General features: G+C 40.8%; 3 protein-coding genes across 3 annotated transcripts in view; 2 read left to right on the forward strand and 1 right to left on the reverse strand.

The window, feature by feature from the left end:
- Window positions 1-664: 664 nt before the first annotated feature.
- Window positions 665-2557, forward strand: Pyurf (PIGY upstream open reading frame). The gene is made up of 2 exons (XM_042701851.1): window positions 665-881; window positions 2416-2557. The coding sequence occupies exons 1-2, from the start codon at window positions 700-702 to the stop codon at window positions 2555-2557; spliced, it is 324 nt and encodes a 107-aa protein (XP_042557785.1). The 5' UTR covers window positions 665-699.
- Window positions 2558-2648: 91 nt separating this feature from the next.
- Pigy (phosphatidylinositol glycan anchor biosynthesis class Y) lies at window positions 2649-3323 on the forward strand. Its single transcript, XM_042701852.1, has one exon. The coding sequence runs from the start codon at window positions 2649-2651 to the stop codon at window positions 2862-2864; it is 216 nt and encodes a 71-aa protein (XP_042557786.1). The 3' UTR covers window positions 2865-3323.
- A 3145-nt stretch (window positions 3324-6468) lies between these two features.
- The window catches only part of Herc5 (HECT and RLD domain containing E3 ubiquitin protein ligase 5), a 35907-nt gene continuing 20702 nt past the window's right edge, over window positions 6469-21673 (reverse strand). The window contains exons 13-23 of the mRNA XM_042701856.1: window positions 20680-20834; window positions 17369-17482; window positions 16901-17011; window positions 16108-16278; window positions 13505-13648; window positions 12576-12742; window positions 10626-10692; window positions 9259-9329; window positions 8582-8765; window positions 8398-8500; window positions 6469-6724 (exon numbers count right to left, since the gene is read on the reverse strand). Coding sequence (XP_042557790.1) covers window positions 6519-6724; window positions 8398-8500; window positions 8582-8765; window positions 9259-9329; window positions 10626-10692; window positions 12576-12742; window positions 13505-13648; window positions 16108-16278; window positions 16901-17011; window positions 17369-17482; window positions 20680-20834 — 1493 coding nt within the window. The 3' untranslated portion in view covers window positions 6469-6518. The remainder of the gene's footprint in view (window positions 6725-8397; window positions 8501-8581; window positions 8766-9258; window positions 9330-10625; window positions 10693-12575; window positions 12743-13504; window positions 13649-16107; window positions 16279-16900; window positions 17012-17368; window positions 17483-20679; window positions 20835-21673) is intronic.

Raw genomic sequence — 21673 nt, forward strand, 5'->3', positions numbered from 1 at the left:
ACCCCGACGCGACGCGGCAGAGGCCCGCAGGCTGGGGGCCGGCGGACCACGCGGCCCAGCGCGCATGCGCGCACGCGGCCCTGCCGCCCCAGGCTCCCGGTGAGGCCCGTGGGCTTTGTGAACTCACAATCCGGGTCCCGGGAGGGGAGCCGCCCCTCCCCCACCCTCCGAGGGTGAGAGCCTCGCTTTGCAAGTTCTTAAATCCTCCATAAATGTGGGGTGGGGGAAAGTGGAGAAACTATGATTTACGGTACACCCCGACGGGACTGGCTGCCTCCTCCCGGAGTTGGACGCGGCGGCCACGGGCCTCCAGAGCGGCCCGACACTGGGAACTCTCTGGCGTGGTCTGTAATTTCGAACCCGGGATGGGCGCACGGCAATGCTTTCCCCGTGGGCAAAGCCGTCGGGTCAAACGCCTCCTCGGAACCCAGTCGGCAGAGTGGCCAGTTCCCAGCAGAACGGCGTTTTGCGTAACGCCGGCGGGCGGGGCCTAGCCGACTAGGAGTGAGGGGAGCGGCGCGTGCACGCGCACGGCAGACGCGGCGCGGTGTGACCGGAGCGACGCGCACGCGCACGGCAGACGCGGCGCGGTGTGGACAGCGGCGCGCGCACGCGCACGGCAGACGCGGCGCGGTGTGTGGACAGCGGCGCGCGGACGCGCACGGCAGACGGCGGCGGAGCCGGCGGCGGGCGCGGACCATGCTGAGCGCAGCGCGCAGTACGCTCGCCTCAGCGCTGCGCGGGCCGTGCGTGTGGTTCCTGCGCGCCACCGGGTCGCAGTCCTCGGCGGGTCGGGGCGAGCGGCCGGAGGAGCTGGCCCGAGCCTTCAACCCGTCGCTGCTGGAGTTCCTGGTGTGTCCTCTCTCCAAGAAGCCGCTCCGGTGAGACTCGCGGGCCTCGGCCGTTCTCGGCGCCGGGTGCGGCTCCCGCGCTGCCATTTCCGGGACGCGGCCCGGCGGGCGGGCGGGTTGCGGCCCGGCGGCGGCGGGAGGCCGCCGGGATCAAGTCACCGGGCCCATAAACAGGTTCAGACGTTTTGGGGGGTTCGCCCCCGTTGGCTCCCCTTGTCAGGCACCCGGGGCCTTGTTTTAAGATGTCAGTTCCGACACCGAGGTGGTGGCCCCTCTGTCATCCCAGCCGCGGGAGAGGCGGAGATTGGGAGGATCGCGGTGAGAGGCCAGCTTGCCCAGCCAGGCGACGCCGGTCTCGAACGTGACCGGAGCAGAAGTATCCGGGACGTGGTTCAAATGATAGGGCACCTGGTTTTGCAACGTTGAGCTCAAAGCGCGAGCCATCCGCCTCCCTCCCCCCCGGAATAAAATGCCCACCCGGGCACCGAGCCCCCATCCTGGCTCCTGGGCGCACGGTACCGGCGACTGCGGGCCAGGCCGTGACTTTGGTATTTCCTTAAAACGCCTGAGCGGCTGTGTGAGCACAGGGCCGGGCCACAGCGTGCACGTTTTTGAGCCCAGGTGGTAGGAAACGAGGCTAAGCCTTTGCCCATTGGCTCCCAGTTGCAGGCCCGCTGGCTCTTGTAAACGCTGCTTTGACCCTTTTGCCTACTTGTTGGGCACACAGCGGGTTCCAGACTACTGAAACTGGGTTATCAGCACCACTAGAATAATCCACCGTGTCTACAGCGAAGATTATCATTGGCTATCTTTGGGTAGTGGATTGCTGGCCGCCTCCACTCTGAGAGCCAGTTTCCTTCAAGATGTCATTGCCATTTGGATTCACCTTCTAACTAATCGTGTAACTCGTCCAGACCCACCGCGTTCCCAGAGATGCCCCATCTCCGCGCTCATCTTTCTTAAGCCTGTATTGTGCATGTGTGGTTTCCCTCTGCTGAGTTCCGAGTCTATCTATTTAGTATTTAGCCTTACTTTAAAAGGAGTTTGAGGAATTTTTCTTTAGGTTTTGTTCTAGGAGTAACTGGAGTGGATTTGTGGTTGAATGAAGTTACAAATATTTAGGTAAAGAGAGGAGAAATCTTTTCTGCCTGGTATAAAAAAATACATTTAAGGTATAGCTTGGGAGTAAAATAAAAGAGATTACTTTACACCTGTAATCTTGGCTACTTAGGATGAGTTCTGCCAGCCTGGGCAGACAAATGTGAGAGATTCTTATTTCCAATAACCAACAAAAAGCAGTAAGTGGAGCTGTGGTTCAAGTGATAGAATGCAGAAGCTAAGAGAATAAGGCCCTGCGTTCAAGCCCCAGTATCAACACACACAATAACTAAAAAATACTAATAGAAACAATTACAATTTCTAAGACTTTTTGGAGAGAAATGTATGAATTCATTATTGCTTTTGGAATTAAGAAAAGAGTAACTGAAGAATTAGATAAGGTGGTGTTATTTATTGACCAATTAATTTTTTTTCTCCAATTCATTTTGGTTTTTCCCTCACTTAGATATGAAGCATCAACAAACGAATTGATTAATGAAGACTTGGGAATAGCCTATCCAATCATTGATGGGATTCCGAATATGATACCCCAGGCAGCCAGAACAACACGTGAACATAAGAAGCAAGAAGAAATGGAGCAGCACTAAGATGATAATTTAAAAACAAAAACACGTATAACACTCCCCTAAATGTTCTAAATACACCTTTTAAAACAGGGTGTCAGGCTAGGGGGGGAGAATGTTTGTGTCTCTGCCCACCCTGACTGTTCTTATCCCACTAATCTCTTTAGTAGGACTATTCTACTCTGCGTCTGTAGAAGACGACTTCCCTCATGGCTGCACCAGCACAGCCAGTCTCTGCTTTTACAGTCTGCTCTTGCCCATCACCATACCAGTGTATGTGTTTTTCCACCTTTGGACCTGGATGGGCATTAAACTCTTCAGGCATAATTAGTGCAACCAGCCAAGAGTGGGGATATTGATAGGTCTTATGTATCCAGCTCTGGAAATACTGGAGACCCATTTGGTTTGAGAGAAAGTTGCTTTGCTTTCTCTCAGGCTTAGGACTCTAGAAAGCTTACTAGGCCACAGCTTCTTTGTACTTCAGTTTTGCCCTTGTGTTTGAAGATTCTGACTGTATAAAGAAACATTTCAGCAGAATGCCCTGATGGAGAGTAACACTGCCAGTTGTCACCTAATGGCGCACATAAGTCACTTGGAGTTTTAACTTCGAGGTGCATAATAATGCCATCTATTGGAGCTGTACTGTAGTACTGTACTGTAGAGAAATAAATTAGAACTAGTGTGACATAAAATTAAGAACTGTGAAGCTCATATAGAATCTGAGTTTGTAAAATTACCTGTATTTCTTTGGTATCAAATGCTTACTAATAAACTGTTAAATTTTTGCCCATGAAAAGCTCTTTGTGAAAAGTTTGGGGGTTTTGTCACAAGAGTATGAGCCTAAACTAGGAAAATTGTGAAAAGTACTCTAAATGAAAAATATGTGCCATGTTTATAGAGACCCTGAATGCACATACAGCCATTTCCCAGGAAATCATAGCTTTGGTAGGTAAAGTAGGGTAGGACAGGTAGAAGCTGATTTGGGGGTAGGCTGTGTGTGTGCATGTTGGTGGCAGCATAATTTATTCGTAATAGCCCTCATAAAATGGTAACCCCAAAGTCCCATCGATGGTGGATGAAATATGCCATACAGCAACAAAATGCTACTGGACAATATGAAGGAATGACTAAGAGATGCTACAACAAATGCTAAGGGGGAAAAACCCAAAAGAAACTGTTCAATGGTGGGGGCGCAGGACAGGTTGATTGGGACATTTGTTTCCATATAGAAATGTCACAATGAAACTTCCTCACAGAACTAATGTGTGGTAATAAAACTATATATAGATGAGAGCCCCTGGCTTATGGCCTATAATCCTAGCTACATGAGAGTCAGATCTGAGCATCATGGTTCGAAGCCAGCCTGGGCAGGGAAGAGTATGAGACTTAATCACCAAAAAAGCTAGAAGTGGAGCTGTGGCTCAAGTGGGAGTGCAGTAGCCTTGAGCGAAAAAGCTCAGGGGCAGCACCCAAGCCCTGAGTTCAAGCTCCAGGACTGGCACAAATTAAAGGGGGAAAACTATAAGGACATGAAATGTCCTTAACAGGGAAATCCTGTTCATTAAAACCTGTTAATGTATTCATATAAAGGCATAAATATATTAATGGTTATCTAGGTGCCAGAGGTTAAGGATAATGTGGAGCTAAAGAGTACAGGGCTTCTTTTTGTGGGTATGTTCTAACATTGTATGCTAACATGATTCTAGGAATATACTAAAAGCCAGAGTTGTACAATTTACAGGACCAAGGCACAGTTGTGCCTGTACCCATGTGAGATGCATCCCAGGGCCCACACTGGATTCCTAACACTTGTGGACAGTCCTAAACTTCAGCAGAGATAGGGTATACTATCCACTTTCTGGTCTATATGCACCTAATAGCTTGTGAATTAGGCACAGTAACAGAACAATTACAAATAAAATGCAACAATTTTAACATTACATGTAATGAAATTTATACAAATGTGGTCTCTAAAGAGTCAATGACTAATATTTCTGTGCCACTGTTCACAACAGGCAACAAAACCATAGGAACCGAAAACACAGATGATAGACCACTTGTGTTCCACTTTTGACCATACTCTAGTCAGCAGGCAAGTCTTGGGCTTTTTTCCTCAAGTTTTATTGAGTTATAATCGGCATATTCAGTGATCGCCTATCTCTTAAATTTTCACCACCACGTATCTGTTTGCCTTGACACTTTTAAGGTATCCAGTAATCCTGGGTTTTGATGTTCTTCCAAGTTCTAAGCCATCCTGGCTCACTGGTTCCACTACCTCCAATTGATGCGGAGGCCCCCATGAGGAACACTTTCTTATTCCACCATGGAGGCTGACTTTACAAGGCCAGGGACCCTGGCTTCTTGAGCCTCAGAACACACTTCTAAGCATCCTTACCAGTGTGACTGCAAGTGATTATCTCAGTCACCCTAATAAGATCCTTCTGCTCTGTGAGAACTTCCCAACTGGGGGAACAAAAGAGAACCCCTCATACCTATTCTTACTCCTCACCTTCAATCTCACAAAGGGGGCTTTCAGGGCTGGGAATGTGACTCGGTGGTAGAGTGCTTGCCTTGGATGCATGAAGCCATGGGTTTGATTCCTCAGTACCACATAAACAGAAAAAAGCCTGAAGTGGTGCTGTGGCTCAAGTGGTAGATCACTAGCCATGTGCCAAAGAAGCTTAGAGACAGTGCCCAGATTGAGTTCAAGCCCCTTGACAGACAAAAAAACAACACCAAAACAAAAAAGGGGGGCTTTCAGTCTAATAGGAAATGAGGCCTACTTCAGAGGAGTTTTAAGTGATGCCAAAAATATGAAATTAGCATAGTTAAGTCTTGTCTTACTGCTTTCCAGTGAGAGATGCCTGTCCCCTTGCCCAAGTTTTATAAAATTGACCATTAGTGAAATTTGAAAGAAATTTGAAGGAGGTTGTCCTAGAGACCACTAGATGGCACTTAGGGCTTGCTTATCAGTCCAGACAAAAACCAAGGGATCAAAAGGGAGCCAAACATTTTTCCATTGAGCTCAGTAAATACACTGTAAAACATACAAACCAACCATAAGCATATATACATAGTGCATAAAAAAAATCTACATATGGATATAGCTATTTCTCGCAGGTAAATTCAAAGGAATGGAATAACTGGTTCAGATAGTTGGGATAGTATCTTTCTTCGACAACTGTCAGATTTCAGTGTACAGTTGTTTTTAAGATACTAAGATCGCTGTATCGTGGCGCACACACAATTCCAGCCCTGAGGAGGCAGAGGCAGGAGAACCACAAGTTCAAAACCAGATTGAGCTACATCACAAATGCAAGGCAAACCTGAGATATATAAGGAAACTCTCAGAAGTTATCTGGAGGCAGCTCAGTGGCAGAGTGCATGTCTAGCATGCCTGAGGTGCAAAGCTCTATCTCATCAACACACACACAGCTGGATATGCAAGCCCAGCATGGAAGATCAAGAGTTCCAGACCAGGGCTGGGAAGGTGGCTCAGTGGTAGAGCGCTTGCCTTGCATGCCTGAGAACCTGGGTTCGATTCCTCAGCACCACATGAGCAAAAAGAAAAAAGCCGGAAGTGGCGCTATGGCTCAAGTGGTAGAGTGCTAGCCTTGAGCTGAAGAGCTGAGGGACAGCGCCCAGGCCCAGAGTTCAGGCCCCACGACCGGACCCCCCCCCAAAAAAAAAAAAAAAAGAGTTCCAGACCAGTCTTGAGGTTTATTAGCAAAAAAAAAAAATCTGAGAAGCCAAATAAATGGTCTCCATTTAGGCCAAAGAAGGCAAATATTTGTATAGGAAATTTATAGAAATATGTAGTATATATTCATAAAATATACAAAATATGTAAAAATATAGAAAATATTTGTTTCATAACCTTACACTTACTAAACAATTCAAACTGCAGATAAACACACTATGTTAAGACTTACATGTTAACTTTCAATTTAATTTTATTAGAAACCAGAGTAAGTATGGTAGAAGGTCAGCCAAAGCCTCTGTTGTTGTTGATGGCTATCTGAAGTGCTTCTTCTACTCTTTCCATGGTAGAATACTTAGGGAGGTAGAGAAGACTAAAGCATGTTTGGGCTCTCATGGGATCTTTTTCATCCAAACTCTCAGGACAACAAAATGTTATTTTCATATCTTTTAAGTCTTTCCTTTGTAATCTGTCAGTTCCTGTAAGGAATACTGAAAAGAAGAATAAAAGTTATCTTTTTCACAAGGTAGATAAATCTGTTCGTGTCTAACTTTCTTGAAGGCCTTTCTTGAAGTCAACAGTGCACTTAGGGTTGCTTTAGGACAACCTCAGTCAGTGGCCTCAAGCAGCCTGAAGTCTGGGTGAAGAATGAGTAGGACCTCTTATCCACAGATGTTCTGTTCCAAGATCCCAATGGATCTCAAAATGTAGAAGACAACACCAAACTCCACCTATACACTGCTTTCTCAAACACATGCATATAGCTAGGGTAAACATCACTTTCCACTTCAGGAAGCACGGGTGGCTTCTTGGCTGGATTGCCAGCACCACCACTCCTGCCCTTTGGGGCAATAATTATGCAAAATAAGAATTATTTGAAAACAAGCCCTATGATACCTCCATGATCAATCTTAACAGTGAGCTAGCCACAAGGCAACTAGTGAGCAGGTGGTGTGCACAGCCTAGTCATGCTAACAGGATGATTCATACCACGGGTAGAACAGAATGGGATGGCACAAGACTTTATCACACTTTTTAAGAACAGCACAGGCCCAGAGAGACACCAGGACAAGTTTCCTCTCATGTGGAACAATTTATAAATGTGTAAGGAAATGTGGAGTTGTATGCAAATGCACAAAAATGTATTAATGGAAATATGGTATTTCCTCAGAAAAACTCAACCCAATTAAATAAGCACTAGGCAGTTGGTACTTGGAAAGTATAGAGGAGAAGATTAATTCTTCAAGAGGAGATTCTTCAAGAGGAGATTAATTAAAGAGGAAGGAGGAACAATACAGTCATGATATTCAATCTTCATTCTATGAAATTTAAAAAATTGAAGGGTTGAATAGGGAAAAAGGATTCTAGAAGGGGTGACATCAATCAAGATGCATTATATTCATAAACTGATTTGTTGAATGGCAACTACTTTGTACAAATACATACATATATATATATATATATAATATTTAAAGTTGTATGTTTAGAGCACCTAAAAAGCTAATATGCTATGGTAAGTGTTCTACATTTTGACCTTGGAAAATAGGCTTTGAAATGACATTTTTCTCTATGCGATGAATCTGTATCATTTTCTTCTATAAAAGCTGCATTCCCCATAAAATAACAGCATGCATTGAAAATTCATATGTTTCTTACTGGCATTTTCTACTTCATGTTTTTGGACCATGGACCAACATGGTTAACTAAAATTACAAAGAGTAAAATTACAGGTAAGGGAAGATCACTCTATTAGATTCTTGTATAAGGAGTAAGCAGCTAAGAAAGAAGGCGCTTCTACTAAGTGTAAATGCTGTGTTGCATAGAAGGGAAAAAGGGCTCCAGCCTAGGATGTCTGAGGAAACTTCCAAGTGCTCACATCATGCTCCACTTCTAAGGAGAAAAAAGTTGAAAGAAGCAGGAGTGAGGTGAAGTTCAAGGCAGGGGAAGGAATGTCAGAAAAGCCATGAGCCTCCTGAGAGTTGCTATGATTACAGGCATTGAGCCACTAGCATAACTGGCTTGTTGATTTTTTTATGCTGCCTCAGAGAGGCCTTTTTGATTGTACTAGAAGTGACTTCCCCACTCATTTGTTGGAAATGCTGCCTATTTTAAAGGAGAATCTTATCCCTGTAACATGAGATATATTCCTTGACATAATACTCACCAAGGAATTTTCTCTTTTCCTCCAGAGTCAGTTTGTGTAAAGCCTCCCAGAACATCACTATAGTGGGATGTGAATTACTGTATCCTCGGTCATAATTTGCATTCTAGAAAAAAAAAAAAAAAAGACATTTAGGGAATAGGAAAGAAAAGAAAAACTCATCAACTTGACCTTTAACATGACATACCTTTTCAAACATTTCCCAGTCATAATCTGTGTTTCCAATAATCACGTCCTTCAGTTCTTCAGGCTGGAAAAATTCTATTATCTCCTTGTTGCACACTTTATAAAATCCTCTCTGAAATTCTTCATAAATGTCCTTTACAGAGGTGTTGAAGATATAATCAATACACTTAGACACATAGTCTGTCCTTTAATGAAACAACAAAAAGAATGTTTACTGCAGTAATTTGAACAAAATGAACAATCAAAAAACTTCAATAACATTGGAGATTCACCCTGATATAACTCATTACAGTATAAACTGCACAGTATAATGTATGTCTGTCTGTCCATCTTCACACAATACATACCAGCTTCTCTGCCTTACTGAAAAGTGACAATGGGAATGAAAAATCAGAGCAACTAAAAGGAGCTCAGTGTATGCCAAAATTTTTTTTAAATGTAATTTCAAGCCAGGTACCAATGGCTCACACCTGTAATCCTAGCTACTCAGGAGGCTGAGAGGACTGCAGTTCAAAACCAGCCCAGGCAATTAACCAACAGAAAACTGGAAGTGGTGCTGTGGCTTAAGTAGTAGAGAACTTGTCTTGAGGTGCAGAGCTCAGGCAGCACCCAGGCATAGACTGTAAGCTCCACAACTGACCAAAATAAAAAGTATGTAAAATTTCTCTTTGTACATACTTGTTAGTCTGGTTGACAGCTATGTATCTTCCATTAGGAATTAAGTCTACATCAGTTCTGTCCCAGTGTACCTGTAAACACAAATGAATTCAGATATCTCCCAAATAATTCTGAGCAATTATTACTAACAAAAAAAAACACTTCATAGTACACTACTTCTCCTATGGAATTTGTCATTTAGAAACCTAAACAATTCATAAAACAAACAAAAATAAAAACTGCCATTATAAGTGGAAACAGTTTTTGAACTGTCCTGACTGATGACATTAATTGGAAAGTTACCACATTTCAGAATTTGTTTAGTGTATTAGATTAGCATAACTTTTCATCACTTCCTCCCACCCTATTGTCATTCCCCCACTTTGCAATGTGACTGTGTGACACTCTCATCAGACATGAGCTGGTAGGTCACACACCTGTAGTCCTAGCTACTTGGGGATGAGAACAGGAAGATTATGGTTCAAGAACAGTCTTGGAAGAGGTTTTCAAGACCCTTTCTCAATGGAAAGATACTGGGTATGATGGTATAAGTCTGTCATTCAGCTAGGGTGAGAACTTTGGACTAGGAAGATAGCGGTCGAGATTCATGTCTGGGCAGAAAGTGAGATCTTATCTTAAAAATAACCAGTGAAAATCAGGGCTGGAGCTATGGCTTAACAGTAGAACACCTGCTAAGTAGCACCAGACCCTGACTTTAAACACTGCTACTGGCAAACAAAATGATGAAGGGGGAAGACTTCATGTCTTTGGGAAGACGAAGTGAGCCTGTTTAGGAAGACTGGCAAGAAAAGACAAGGAATGGATATGTATTAACATGTCACAATGTCCACTAAAAGGTAAAAAAATAAAATATAAAGAAAATGGTGCAGTGTGAGTTTATCTCCATAGCTTTTGAATCTTTGTGAGTCAACACTATATGCTTTGGCTGATGGGTCTGCTAGAAGCACAAACTTGAATAGAAGCTTGTGTGCTGGACTTGCCATCCCTCCACTCTTCGTAATCCTAAAAAACATCTCATGAACAAATCTCAATAGGCCCGAGGAAGATTTCATGGATAAGAAAACAGGTAATTCTAGCTGATACCTCACCAACCAAATAGCCTGCTAAACACCAGGTATGTGAGGCTACTGAGGCAAGTCACCCTGAAGGCAAACAGAATCATAGTTGTTGCTTGAAGCCACTAAATTTGGATGTTGTTTCATAGTCAAATCTGATACATCAAGATCATGAGAAATGAAGAACAACAACCCTAGCATAATTTAGAAGCTTATACTGCTTTTCAAATAAAAGGTGATATATTTAGGTAAATAGATAAACATTAGTCAAAACCAAGACTGATTTGTCATCTGGTTTTAACTATTACTCACATTAAAATAGATGTAAAGTGTTTCTCCAAAATCACTGTTTTCATCTTCCAGAAGTGTTTGTAAACTCCTAAAGAAATAATTTTGTTTTTAAAGGTAATAGTTATGATATTAGAACACTAAGATAACTGGGAAGTGCACTGCTATTTACAGGCATATCACAATATAGTACCTGTTTCTCTTTGTACATAAGTCCAGAGCTCAACTGTGAATATAAGACTTTAAGAAGTTTACCTACAGGCACTCCTTCTGACTCAGCTCTCTTAGATTCAACACCATTAACAGCTGGTATGGCTATTTCAATTTAAACCATACGTTAGCCTGTCAGTTTAATATATATGCCATTTTAAATATATATGCCATTTGTATTACTTCAGCTACTTTTTTGAATAATTTATTGACTTTAAAACTGGGTAAAAAAATGTTGCACAGAAGGCATATTAGTCAATTCTGAAAATATGTTACTAATTTTGTACCAGGTAGAAGCCTGTCATTTAATAAAAAGCAAATTTCTGGCCAGGCACTGATAGCTCACACCTGTAAACCTGAAATCTGAGGATCCTGGTTTGAAGCCAGCCTTGGCAGGAAAAGTCTGTGAAACTATTATCTCCAATTAATCACAGAAAAAAAAAAAAAACAGTGAAAAACTAAAGAAAAAAGAAAAAAAAGTAGCACTATGGCTCAAGTGATAGAGTACTAGGCCTTGAGGCAAAAAGGAGTTCAGGGACAGCATCCAAGCCCAGAGCTTGGCAATAAATAAGTAAACATCCAAGCCCAGAGCTTGGCAATAAATAAACAAACAAATACATACAAGAGCCGGGTGCTGGTGGCTCACGCCTGTAATTCTAGCTCTCAGAAGGCTGAGATCTGAGGATCACGGTTCAGAGCCAGTCCAGGAAGGAGCGTCCATGAGATTCTTATCTCCAATAAGCCACTCAGAAAACCAGAAGTGGCGCTCTGTGGCTCAAGTGGTAGAGTACTAGCCTTGAGCTGAAGAGCTGAGGGACAGCGCCAAGGGCCAGAGTCCAAGCCCCACGACCAAAAACAAACAACAAACACACACACAAGCAAATAGGTCATGTCTGCCATCCTGACTATTTGAAATCTGAGGATTGTGGATTGAAGTCAGCCTGAGCAGTAAAGTCTTATCTCCAATTAATTAATCAGCAAAAGGCCAGAAGTGGAACTTTGGCTCAAGCAATAGTGCCAGCCTTAAGAAAAAAGACCCAAGGGATAGTACCTAGGCCCTGAGTTCAAGCTCCAAAGTATTGACACATGCACACGCACACAAACCCACACCCACATCAATTCTGGCCATATGTGAAGGTTCTTCACACCTGTAATCCCAGATATATAGGAAGTAAATGGGAGGATATCAGTTAAGTTCAGCCCAGATGTAAAAGTTACCAAGACCCTATCTCAAAAATAAGCCAGAATGGTAACCCACACCTGTTATCCCAGAAACTTGAGAAACAAAAGTTGGAGGAGCATGGTTCAAGAATAGTTTGGGCAAAAGCATGAGACGCTACTGGAAAAACAAAACTACAGTGAAAAGGACTAGGGGCATGGTAGAGTACCTACCTAGTAAAGCCTGAGCCAGAATTCTCTTTCTAGTACTGACCTTCCCCCCTCATAAAAGAATAATACATTTCCACTTTAGAAATAGCTATCATAAAACAACATTTAATATAAACATGACAACAGATTTTTGCATTAGGTCTGACAGTTTCTACACACACACAAAATCAAAAGGTTATTTTAACTATAAAGATAGATTGGGGGAATAAACAATTTTAGAAACAAAATCATTGTTTAACAACTCTTTTTGCTGAAGTTAAAATTGTTTAAGTACCTAAAATACCAACGTCAAATGTAAAAAAATCATTGATTTATGTTTAAACATTTACTTAATTATATGTTAAAGTGCTTAAAAAAAAGAGCATATTTACTTACTTCCCCATAACAGGACTAAGTTCTTTTAAATCTTCCAGTGATGGGGTTTTAGCCAAAAGCTTCTTAAAGAGTGCCAATGGGAAAGGGATGTTGGCAACATTGCAATTGAAAAGGGAAAGTCCACAGAGAACTCCAAACAAGAAATATCTCTTCACCTCAAATTTAGGCTGAAACAGAAAAATAACCTTCAGGTGTTAGGAATTCTCATTACTACAATGGATGCTTATATCAAATAAATATTTTTGCCCCTTTCACACAAATTGCCAACCCCCCCCAAAAAAATTCCTGAGTTAAGAGCTTAACCCCCCCCCAAAAAAAATTCCTGAGTTAAGAGCTTATATTTGGTCATTAAATTGATTTAAACCCTGCCATAGTTTTAGTTGCTAAATAAGTAAAGTACAAATGGAGTAGAAACACAGCAGGCTTAGTAAAGCTTGGAAACTATAAAGTTTTTCCAATATTTTCCTCCATTGTATTTTCAAATTCATTGAAAAATAGAAAAAAGCAAAGATTTATGGCTAAGGAAAAAGGTTTTTTAATTCATACATTTCTTGTGTGAACATACAGACCTAGGGAAAAGTGCAAGGCACTGTCGGCTCATGCCTATAATCCAACCTATTCAGGAGGCTGAGATCAGAGGATCACAGTTCAAAGCCAACCCGGAAAGAAAAGTCTGTGGGAGTCCTATCTCCAATTAACCAACAAAAAGCAGAAAGAGGAAGACTGGTTCAAGTAACGCATCACCTTGAGTGAAAAACCTGAGTACCAGGCTCTGAGTTCAAGCCTCAGTACGGGCATAAAAATGAAAGAAAAAGGAAGAACATTATTGTATCAATAACTTCTCTGTTATGAAAAGTGTAGACTTAATTTTCTACAGTATGTGCTATATTGCTCTCTGTCACAAGATCCTTTAAGAAAACATGACTTACATTGACAGGAAACCACATGTAGGAAGCCTCTTCAGGATAAACAAACATCCCATATTCTGGCCGGGTCATCTCTTCAAACAGACAGTAGAAGAACTCTGTTTTGACTCCTCCAAAGTCATATCCAATTTCTCCACTAAATGAAATCTAGGAGGAGAGCAAACTATCACTTCAGGCTCTGTACTGCTACTTATTAAGTGTCCTTCAATAGTAACAATTATAGACCCAAGTGTTTGGTAGGCACTGTGGTAAGTACCTTACTATTACCATACCTTATCTTTCCATTAATACTTTGCCTATGAGCCTTCAAGAATTTAGGCAACTTTCCCAAATATGTACAATAGCTCCATGTTGTACTCTAGATTTAAGCTGTCCATCACACCTCAGTGTCTATAAATCTTTACCACTAGTGACCTCAACTGACATCACTATCATAATCACCAACTCCATTACATATAATGAGAACAAACAGAAAATAAGGCAAATATAAGGATTTTCACAGGACTAGAAAAACCAAAGGCAGTGTAAGGTACTTATGGCCTGGGTTGTTCACTTGCTGAGGAAATAGCATCTCCCTTTAACACCAATCCCTCCCCAGGAAGATTCTATTATAGCCCATCTTTCTCCTTCATTTTTGCCTTTCTTTTTTAAAGGCCTTCTCTTCAGTTTATACACGTTAAGGTCTCCTTTATTCACCAGGTTAAAAAAAAATGTTAAGTCTCAACACATTGCCTCCAATTCAATTTGGCTGCTACTATTCTAAGAAGCCCAACTCAGAGAATACAGATTAACTTCCAAATCCCCTCCTCCTAAATGGTCCCCAAGGAAGAAAAACTTGTGAATTTCCATTCCAAGGATGCTTTCCTCTCATCCTATCATTTTGCTAATGCATAGTATTACCACTTCTGCATAGTATTACTGCTTCTGCTTACACTTCATTTTTTTCTCGATACAACTCTCTTGTACAACATTTTTAAAAAATGTTTTTCTTCTTTTTTCCCTATTAATACAATCCTAGAATTTTCTGTGGTTCTACCCTGGAACATCTGTCCTTTCTCTCTGCCTAGGAAGCTCTTCTTTCCTTTAAACGTTACTATCTGCAGACATTACCTCCATGTCCATTCTTTCTTTCTCTCCTGATTGATAGGCATTTATTTCCAAAGGTGATCTCAAAATTCTACACGACACTCCACTAGTGCCCCTAAAGCTTCAGTAACCACCTTTATTTGCACACAAGCCTCTTCCATTCCCTAGAGATAAAAAGTTTCAAACCTCTTACAGTAAGAATCAAATCCTTACTTTCTCTTACTCAGACAAACAGCTGGCCTCACTAAGCCTCAGTTTTCCCACAAGATTCTCAGAAAGATGAAATGGAATAACATATGTGAAATGCCTGAGTCTGTACCATGTGAATGTTCTCTGAGTATCACTTGAATTTAAAAAAAAAACTTAAGAAACATTAAGAACTTTAAGACATTTTAAACTGTAAGAAACTTTCTTAAACTTTAATAAACTTAAGAAACTTAGGGCCTCTTCTATTAGTGTCATGCCAACCTCAGCATCAAATAGAAAGTCTAGTGCCTGCTGGTTGGGTCCAAATCCTGATTGTTTCACTTACTGCTTACATTACCCCTGAGTGAGTTGCCTAATGGTCTCTGCCCTTTTTCTCTATCTGTAAAATGAAGGAAACTGAAACTCCCCTGCAGTGTTGCTCAAAGGGTTAAGCAAGGAAGTGTAAAGTACTCAGGACAGTTCTTGGCACCAGAAAGTATTCCATAGATCTAGCTGTTGTTACTACTCTATGTCAAATACATCCTAGAAAGTCAACTGAAAAAGTAGTTAAAACTACAGAATGTTCAACACATACTTATATCTACAATTTCATCCCCAAACAATTTTAGTCAATAAAGAGAAAGTTCTCTCTTCCACAAGGCAATCTGTGTTTGGGTTCTTGCATGAGAATAGACACACCCTAATTCTGTGATCATCTCATGGACATCTCTACCTGTAAGTGTGTTACTGAAACCTCTACAAGTGCATAGCAAACATAGCCTAAATTTAAGAGGATTTACCAGTCCTCTTACTCATACTCTCAACAAGGGGGACAGAGCAGACACACCACCCTAACTGTGCCGACCATCTCATGGATACCCCTAACAAAGTATCTCAGTGATACCCTTAAAGTGGAGAGCAGATGTATCTTAACTCTAACTCTCTAAGATGACCCCTTCTTACTGACACCCTTACAAGGGAGAGACAGGAGACATATCTTGACTCTGTGTTGTCTAACACCCTCAACAAGCTGGAGTTTAGCCAAGATAGGTTAAAACTAAGGAGGTACTAGACTGTGTAGGGCCCAATACTGGTCCACCTACCTTACCTCACTAGGATAGGGGAGAACACCTGTCTCACCTGACGCTGCTTTAACCCAAAGGTTTGAGGTAAGGGACTACAGCTCCCACTTGAAACTTAAAAGTAACTAAGAAGTTAGAAAAAGCCTCCAACAGAATACTTTTGTGGCAAAAGGGAATCCTCTTCTGAAACCCTTTGACCTTTCCATGGTTTTCTTACCCCATAGCAAGAACATTAAGTGAGTAATAGTTTACCCATAACTCCCTCCTGAAGTCTTCATTTTCAAATTGACTTAGTTGATTTAAAACATCCTCAACCAAGTGATTCCTTCTTATTCGAAGATTAAAAGTGGGCACCAAAGCAAATTCTGACTCTTCTTGTACCAAAATTCCTGCCAAACTCATACAAGCTCTTATTTTTCTCTCCTAGAAAAACAAAAATGTTTCATTTTTGTCATCTGCCCTCTTTAAATAATTTATATTTAAATTTAAATAATTTATTATAAAGTGTGATATATTTCCCAAACTAGGTGGGTGTGCAGGGAATTGAACAGAGTCTTAAACAAATGCTCTACTACTGAGGTCTACCCCTAACTCCTTCACACTTTCAATTGTCTAATTTTAAGCCCAAACTCTTCTGCTATATAAACTGACTACCTCAGGTGGCAACAGTACCAAGAAGGAGTGACTGACTCTACACCTTCATTATTAAAGCCATCATCAGAGCATCAACCACTTAAGGGAGTCCAAATGTCAAGAATCCTTTGCCTCCTCTATTCCTGACACACAATTTACATATTGGACCTAGTTCTAACCAAGCCCTTGAGCTAAATCTATTAATAAGACTAAAGGTTGCTGCTGCCAACATCAGATAAAGATCTTCTAAAGCAGACCAGTAGCCCAAAGTGTGTCCTTTGCTACTGAGGCCCTGATGTCTTGAGCTCTGACAGTCTGCGTGGCCTTCATTTGAGTATAGTATCTTTGAATGCCATAGTAAGTGGCATTTATCTGGTATGTTTCTAAAGATGGAACAAATAGGCAAACATACCTGTATTTTCAGAAGTGAATCCGCATACAGTAGTTTAATTTTCGACAGAATATTAAAAATAAATGGGAAGTGACTGAATATGATAGAATATTGTACATTAGCTCCAGTGTCCTAAAACAGAAATGAAGAGGATTATGATAAAGGACAGAGAAACCTTATACCTTGTCTCATGGCCTTATTAAATCCCTTTAAGGTCTTCAGTACTTCCAGCCAAAATAATTCAAATTGCTGGTCATTAGTACTAAACTAGTTAAACCGCAATTTGAGTTTTGCCTGTGTGAATTAGGGAGACTCACTGGGTAAGTTAGGAATGTAAAATGGATAGCTGGGTAGCTGGCTAGCCTATACACACTACCCAGGCAAGGGCTGATATGCTAGGAGTAGAATGGAAACCTTAAGGGAAAGGAAAAACACCTTAGGCCAGCTACCTCACAGGAGCCCTTTGTCAGTTAATCATGCTGGACTTACCCCATTTGTTTTCCAAGAGGATCTTCGATATGCTTCTCCATAAAAATTGAGCCATTCTGATAATTCATCTACTTCAAAAATATTTTCAGGCAGTTGAAATTTGTTCTGATTAACCTTAAATGGAGTATGACACTTTAGTTTTAAAGACAATTTTGCTTTATGATTGTTAGATGATCGAATTCAAAAGTTAAATGATTTTAACCACCCGGATATAAATTATCAATTGCCAATGACCAAAATTTTATGGATATAAAAATACTTCAGAGATTGATGGTGTGATAAACTTCTAGTCACTTGAAATTTATAGGAAAAAAAAACATTAAACAACTCTAAGTATAATGGCAAAAACCAGTGCAGTATAAAGCTAAAGTATTCTAGGGCCAATTCATCTTGATGTGTTAGACCTTAGAACTTTGCAATTTCCCATTTCAAAGTATTTGCTCTCACAAGGTAAGTGCAGGATATTTATGGAGGGAATTTTCTAGCTTTGCTTTCCATCAGATGATCAAAATTATGATGCACCTACAATCATTCTGTTGTTAATCAGTGCAGGTACTGAACCGCATATACACTCAATGGTAACTGACCTAGATGAGCAACATACCATTGAACTGTATTAGTTCTCAGGTGTTCAGAAAGCCCATTGTGGCTGTGTACAGAGACCACTGGTCTATAATATTCTTACTGATAGTCACTCAAACCCAAGTGGATCCAGGGCTCCCAGCACTTTTACCTACAACTGTGGTCTTCTAGACTCCCATCTCGCCCCCAAGCTCTCTGGAATACCTAAGAAAATGGATGTTTCTTCCTCATGGCTTCCTGAGACTCCCATTAAGAGCTGAGGACTTCAACAAATATCAAACTTTTTATTGCCCATAAAGAACAAAGAACAAAGCAGAATCCCAGAGGCTTTTTTAAAATTTGCATAAGTCTAAGTGGCAATTCTAAGATACTTTCCTTGAACTCTTCAATTAATTTCCCAGCTTTAAAAAACCCAGATTATTTCCTGATTATCTTTTCTTTTTTGTACAAAACTTTGAAAACTAGTCATTATTTTTCAATAGTACATTATGCAGACTTATTTTTCTTGAGCAATATAGCAGATAAACCCTGACCCACTGGAGAAAAAACTGAAATATAGGAGAACATATAACGAACATTTTAAAGGTTACTACTGAGTTCGTAAGTAGATATGCAATAATCAGGTAAAACACTAAGTGGGGTTGGGGATATGGCTTAATGGTAGAGTGCATGTCAAGACCATGGGTTCAAACCCCAGAATGGCAAAAACTAATTAATTATAACACCCTACACAAGTAAATGAAGCATTTGTCAAACCTGATAAACCTGAACTTCAATTTTTCAGTGGTTGGGACTTTGCAGCAAAAAGACAAAACCCACTCAAATAAGACCCCAAAGAGCTTAATCATCATGGTGAAGGAGACTAGAGTTAAATAAACTTTCATCCGTTGTTGATGGCTGACATCTGTAATCTTAAATACTTAGGAGGTTGAGATCTGAGAATCACAGTTCAAAGCCAGCTAGGCAGGAAAGTCAGTGGGACTCTTTATTCCCAATTAGCTAGCAAAAAATAAAAAAATAAAAGGCACTTGAGCTATAGCTCAAGTAGTAAAGCAAGCATTAGACAAGTGAAAAAAGCTAAGGGAAAGCACCCAGGTACTGAGTTTAAGTCTCAGTATCAGCCCCTCCACACACCAAAAAAATAAATAAATAAAAATCCCCCCCACCAAAAAATCTTTTCTCCATCACTAATCCAATCCACCTCACCTTGGAAATTAGCAATGTATAAAGGTACATAGCTGGAAAAGAAGTGCCTATAGAATTTGAAATTACAAAAGAGCCCTCCCACAAGTGTGCACACCTCCACCACTTGGAGAACTGAAAAGCTTCAAACCAAGAATTTCATTCTTTCTAGAAACCTGACAGAAATGAATTCTCCCAGAAGAAACCTAGCCACTGAGTTATTCTAAAAGACAATGTTTAAGAAAAATGAGAACTCATTCACAGATAATCACAAAACACCTCAGAAACTCTCTAAAAGCAAAGGATATGAGTTATAAAGACAACACGGGAGTGGTACAGCAACAGTAAAAGGGAGGATAGAAAAGAGAGGTGAGGAGTTGGGAAGGTTCAGTGGTAGAGCGCTTGCCTTGTATGCCTGAGGCCCTGGGTTTGATTCCCCAGCACCACATAAGCAAAAAGAAAAGAGCCAGAAGTGGCTCTGTGGCTCAAGTGGTAGAGCGCTAGCCTTGAGCTGAAGAGCTAAGGGACAGTGCCCAGGCCCAGAGTTCAGGCCCCATGACCGGACACCCCCCCCCCCAAAAAAAAAGAAAGAAAAGAGGTGAGGGAAGAGGGGAAATGAAGAGGAGAAAAAGGAAACAGAGGGGAGGATAAAAAGAGAGGATGATAAATTGTAAATAATGACCAAGAATAAATAAGAATGCCAATAAATGAAAAACATTAATACTTAAAATGAAAAGTAAAAAGCAACCGTATGGCAAAACAAAACCACTGAAATAAGAACTGATAATGTGGAAGAGTGTGCTAAGGAAATCTGGAGTTGCATAGATAGATAGAAAATAAAGCAGGCTAATGAACCACTAATAGAGAAGGTATAATTAGCCCTACACTCAGGATTATGGATACCTTTGGAGTTGTGGTGAGTGACGGAGAAAAGAACAATCCATGGGATATACCAACATTTCAAAAGTACTACAAAATACTTTTCTTTTATAGATACACTGATATTTTAATTCTTCTGTTATTTTTCTTCAGACTTTATATATAGGTATCATACAATCATCTCTCAGTATCTATAGGGGACTAATTCCAGGACAACCCTCATATCCAAGTCCAAACATTTATGCCCCTTACATAAAATGGCATAGATTTCCAAATAACCTAAATATACCAACCTATACACTTTAAACACCTAGATTACTTAACAATATTTATTGTAACAAAAATATTGTTTTAGTAGTTGTTATAATGTACTGCTTAAGGAATAATGAAAAGAAAAGGCAAGCATGTGTTCTATACAGATCCTACTACCATCTCCTCCCCTGTAGTATTTTCAATCCACTATTGATTCAATCCTTGGATGTGGAGCCTATGGAGAAAGGACAGTCAACTGTAAATCCCTTTATATGGATAATTCACACAAGAAATGTTTTCAAAACAGCAATAGCACCTACATGCATTTCATGAGCTGCTCAAGATTCAATCAAGTTGAAAGCAAGTGGACTTTTGTTGCTAAATCTATATGCAGAGGTTTTGTTTAGAACCCTTACCCTATGCAGCATTTTCAGTATTTCTAGGAGAGCTTTAAGGTGGCCGTTATTCACATCACTTTCAGCCCAATAACGCAACTGAGCACCCAAGGCAGTTTTAAACATCTGCACCAGTTTGCTGAAAACAGACTCTTGTAGTGTGGTCCAGAGCATCTCTGAGGAATACAAAAAAGCCAAACAAAATTGTTAGGGCATAATTTCTTCTAGATTCTTCCTATTTCCTCAAACTACTAATGCAGGATTTTAATATGCTGTAATTACAAATGCGTATCTGTCTCTTCAGAGAATAGTAATTTTTTTTTGTTGGTTGTGGGGCTTGAACTCTGGGCTTGGGCGCTATCCCTGGGCTCTTCAGCAAAAGGTGAGTGCTCTACAGTTTGAACCACAGACCACTTCTGGTTTTCGAGTGGTTAATTGGAGATAAGAGTCTCATGGACTTTTCTGCCCAGGCTGGCTTTGAACTGTGAGCCTCAGATATCAGCCTCTTCAGTAGCCAGGGACAATAGTGATTAATACACACATTCCCTGAGAGTTAAGAGAGCCACAAACTTGGAAAAAACAAAAATAGCACATGGTAAAAATTGTTTATGGGGCTGGAAAGGTAGCTCAGTGGTAGAGCACTTGCCTTGCATGCCTGAGGCTCTGGGTTCGATTCCTCAGCACCACATAAGCAAAAAGAAAAAAAGCCGGAAGTGGTGCTGTGGCTCAAGTGGTAGAGCGCTAGCCTTGAGCTGAAGAGCTGAGGGACAGCGCCCAGGCCCAGAGTTCAGGCCCTGTGACCGGACCCAAAAAAAAAATGTTTATTACTTCAGTATTAATTTTGTGCTCCTAGCTTGTATTTTAAGGAATTATGATCACTTTTCTTATATGATATTAATAAATTCCATATTTTTGTTGAATAATAAAATGAGTGAATTCTCATCCCTTCAAATTTATATTCAAATGATTAAGTTTAAAAATGTAAAAAATGAGAGTACAAATGACTACATAACTG

This window comes from Dipodomys spectabilis, unplaced genomic scaffold (assembly GCF_019054845.1).
Source record: "Dipodomys spectabilis isolate Male_0828 unplaced genomic scaffold, ASM1905484v1 ptg000297l, whole genome shotgun sequence".
Taxonomy (NCBI): domain Eukaryota; kingdom Metazoa; phylum Chordata; class Mammalia; order Rodentia; family Heteromyidae; genus Dipodomys; species Dipodomys spectabilis.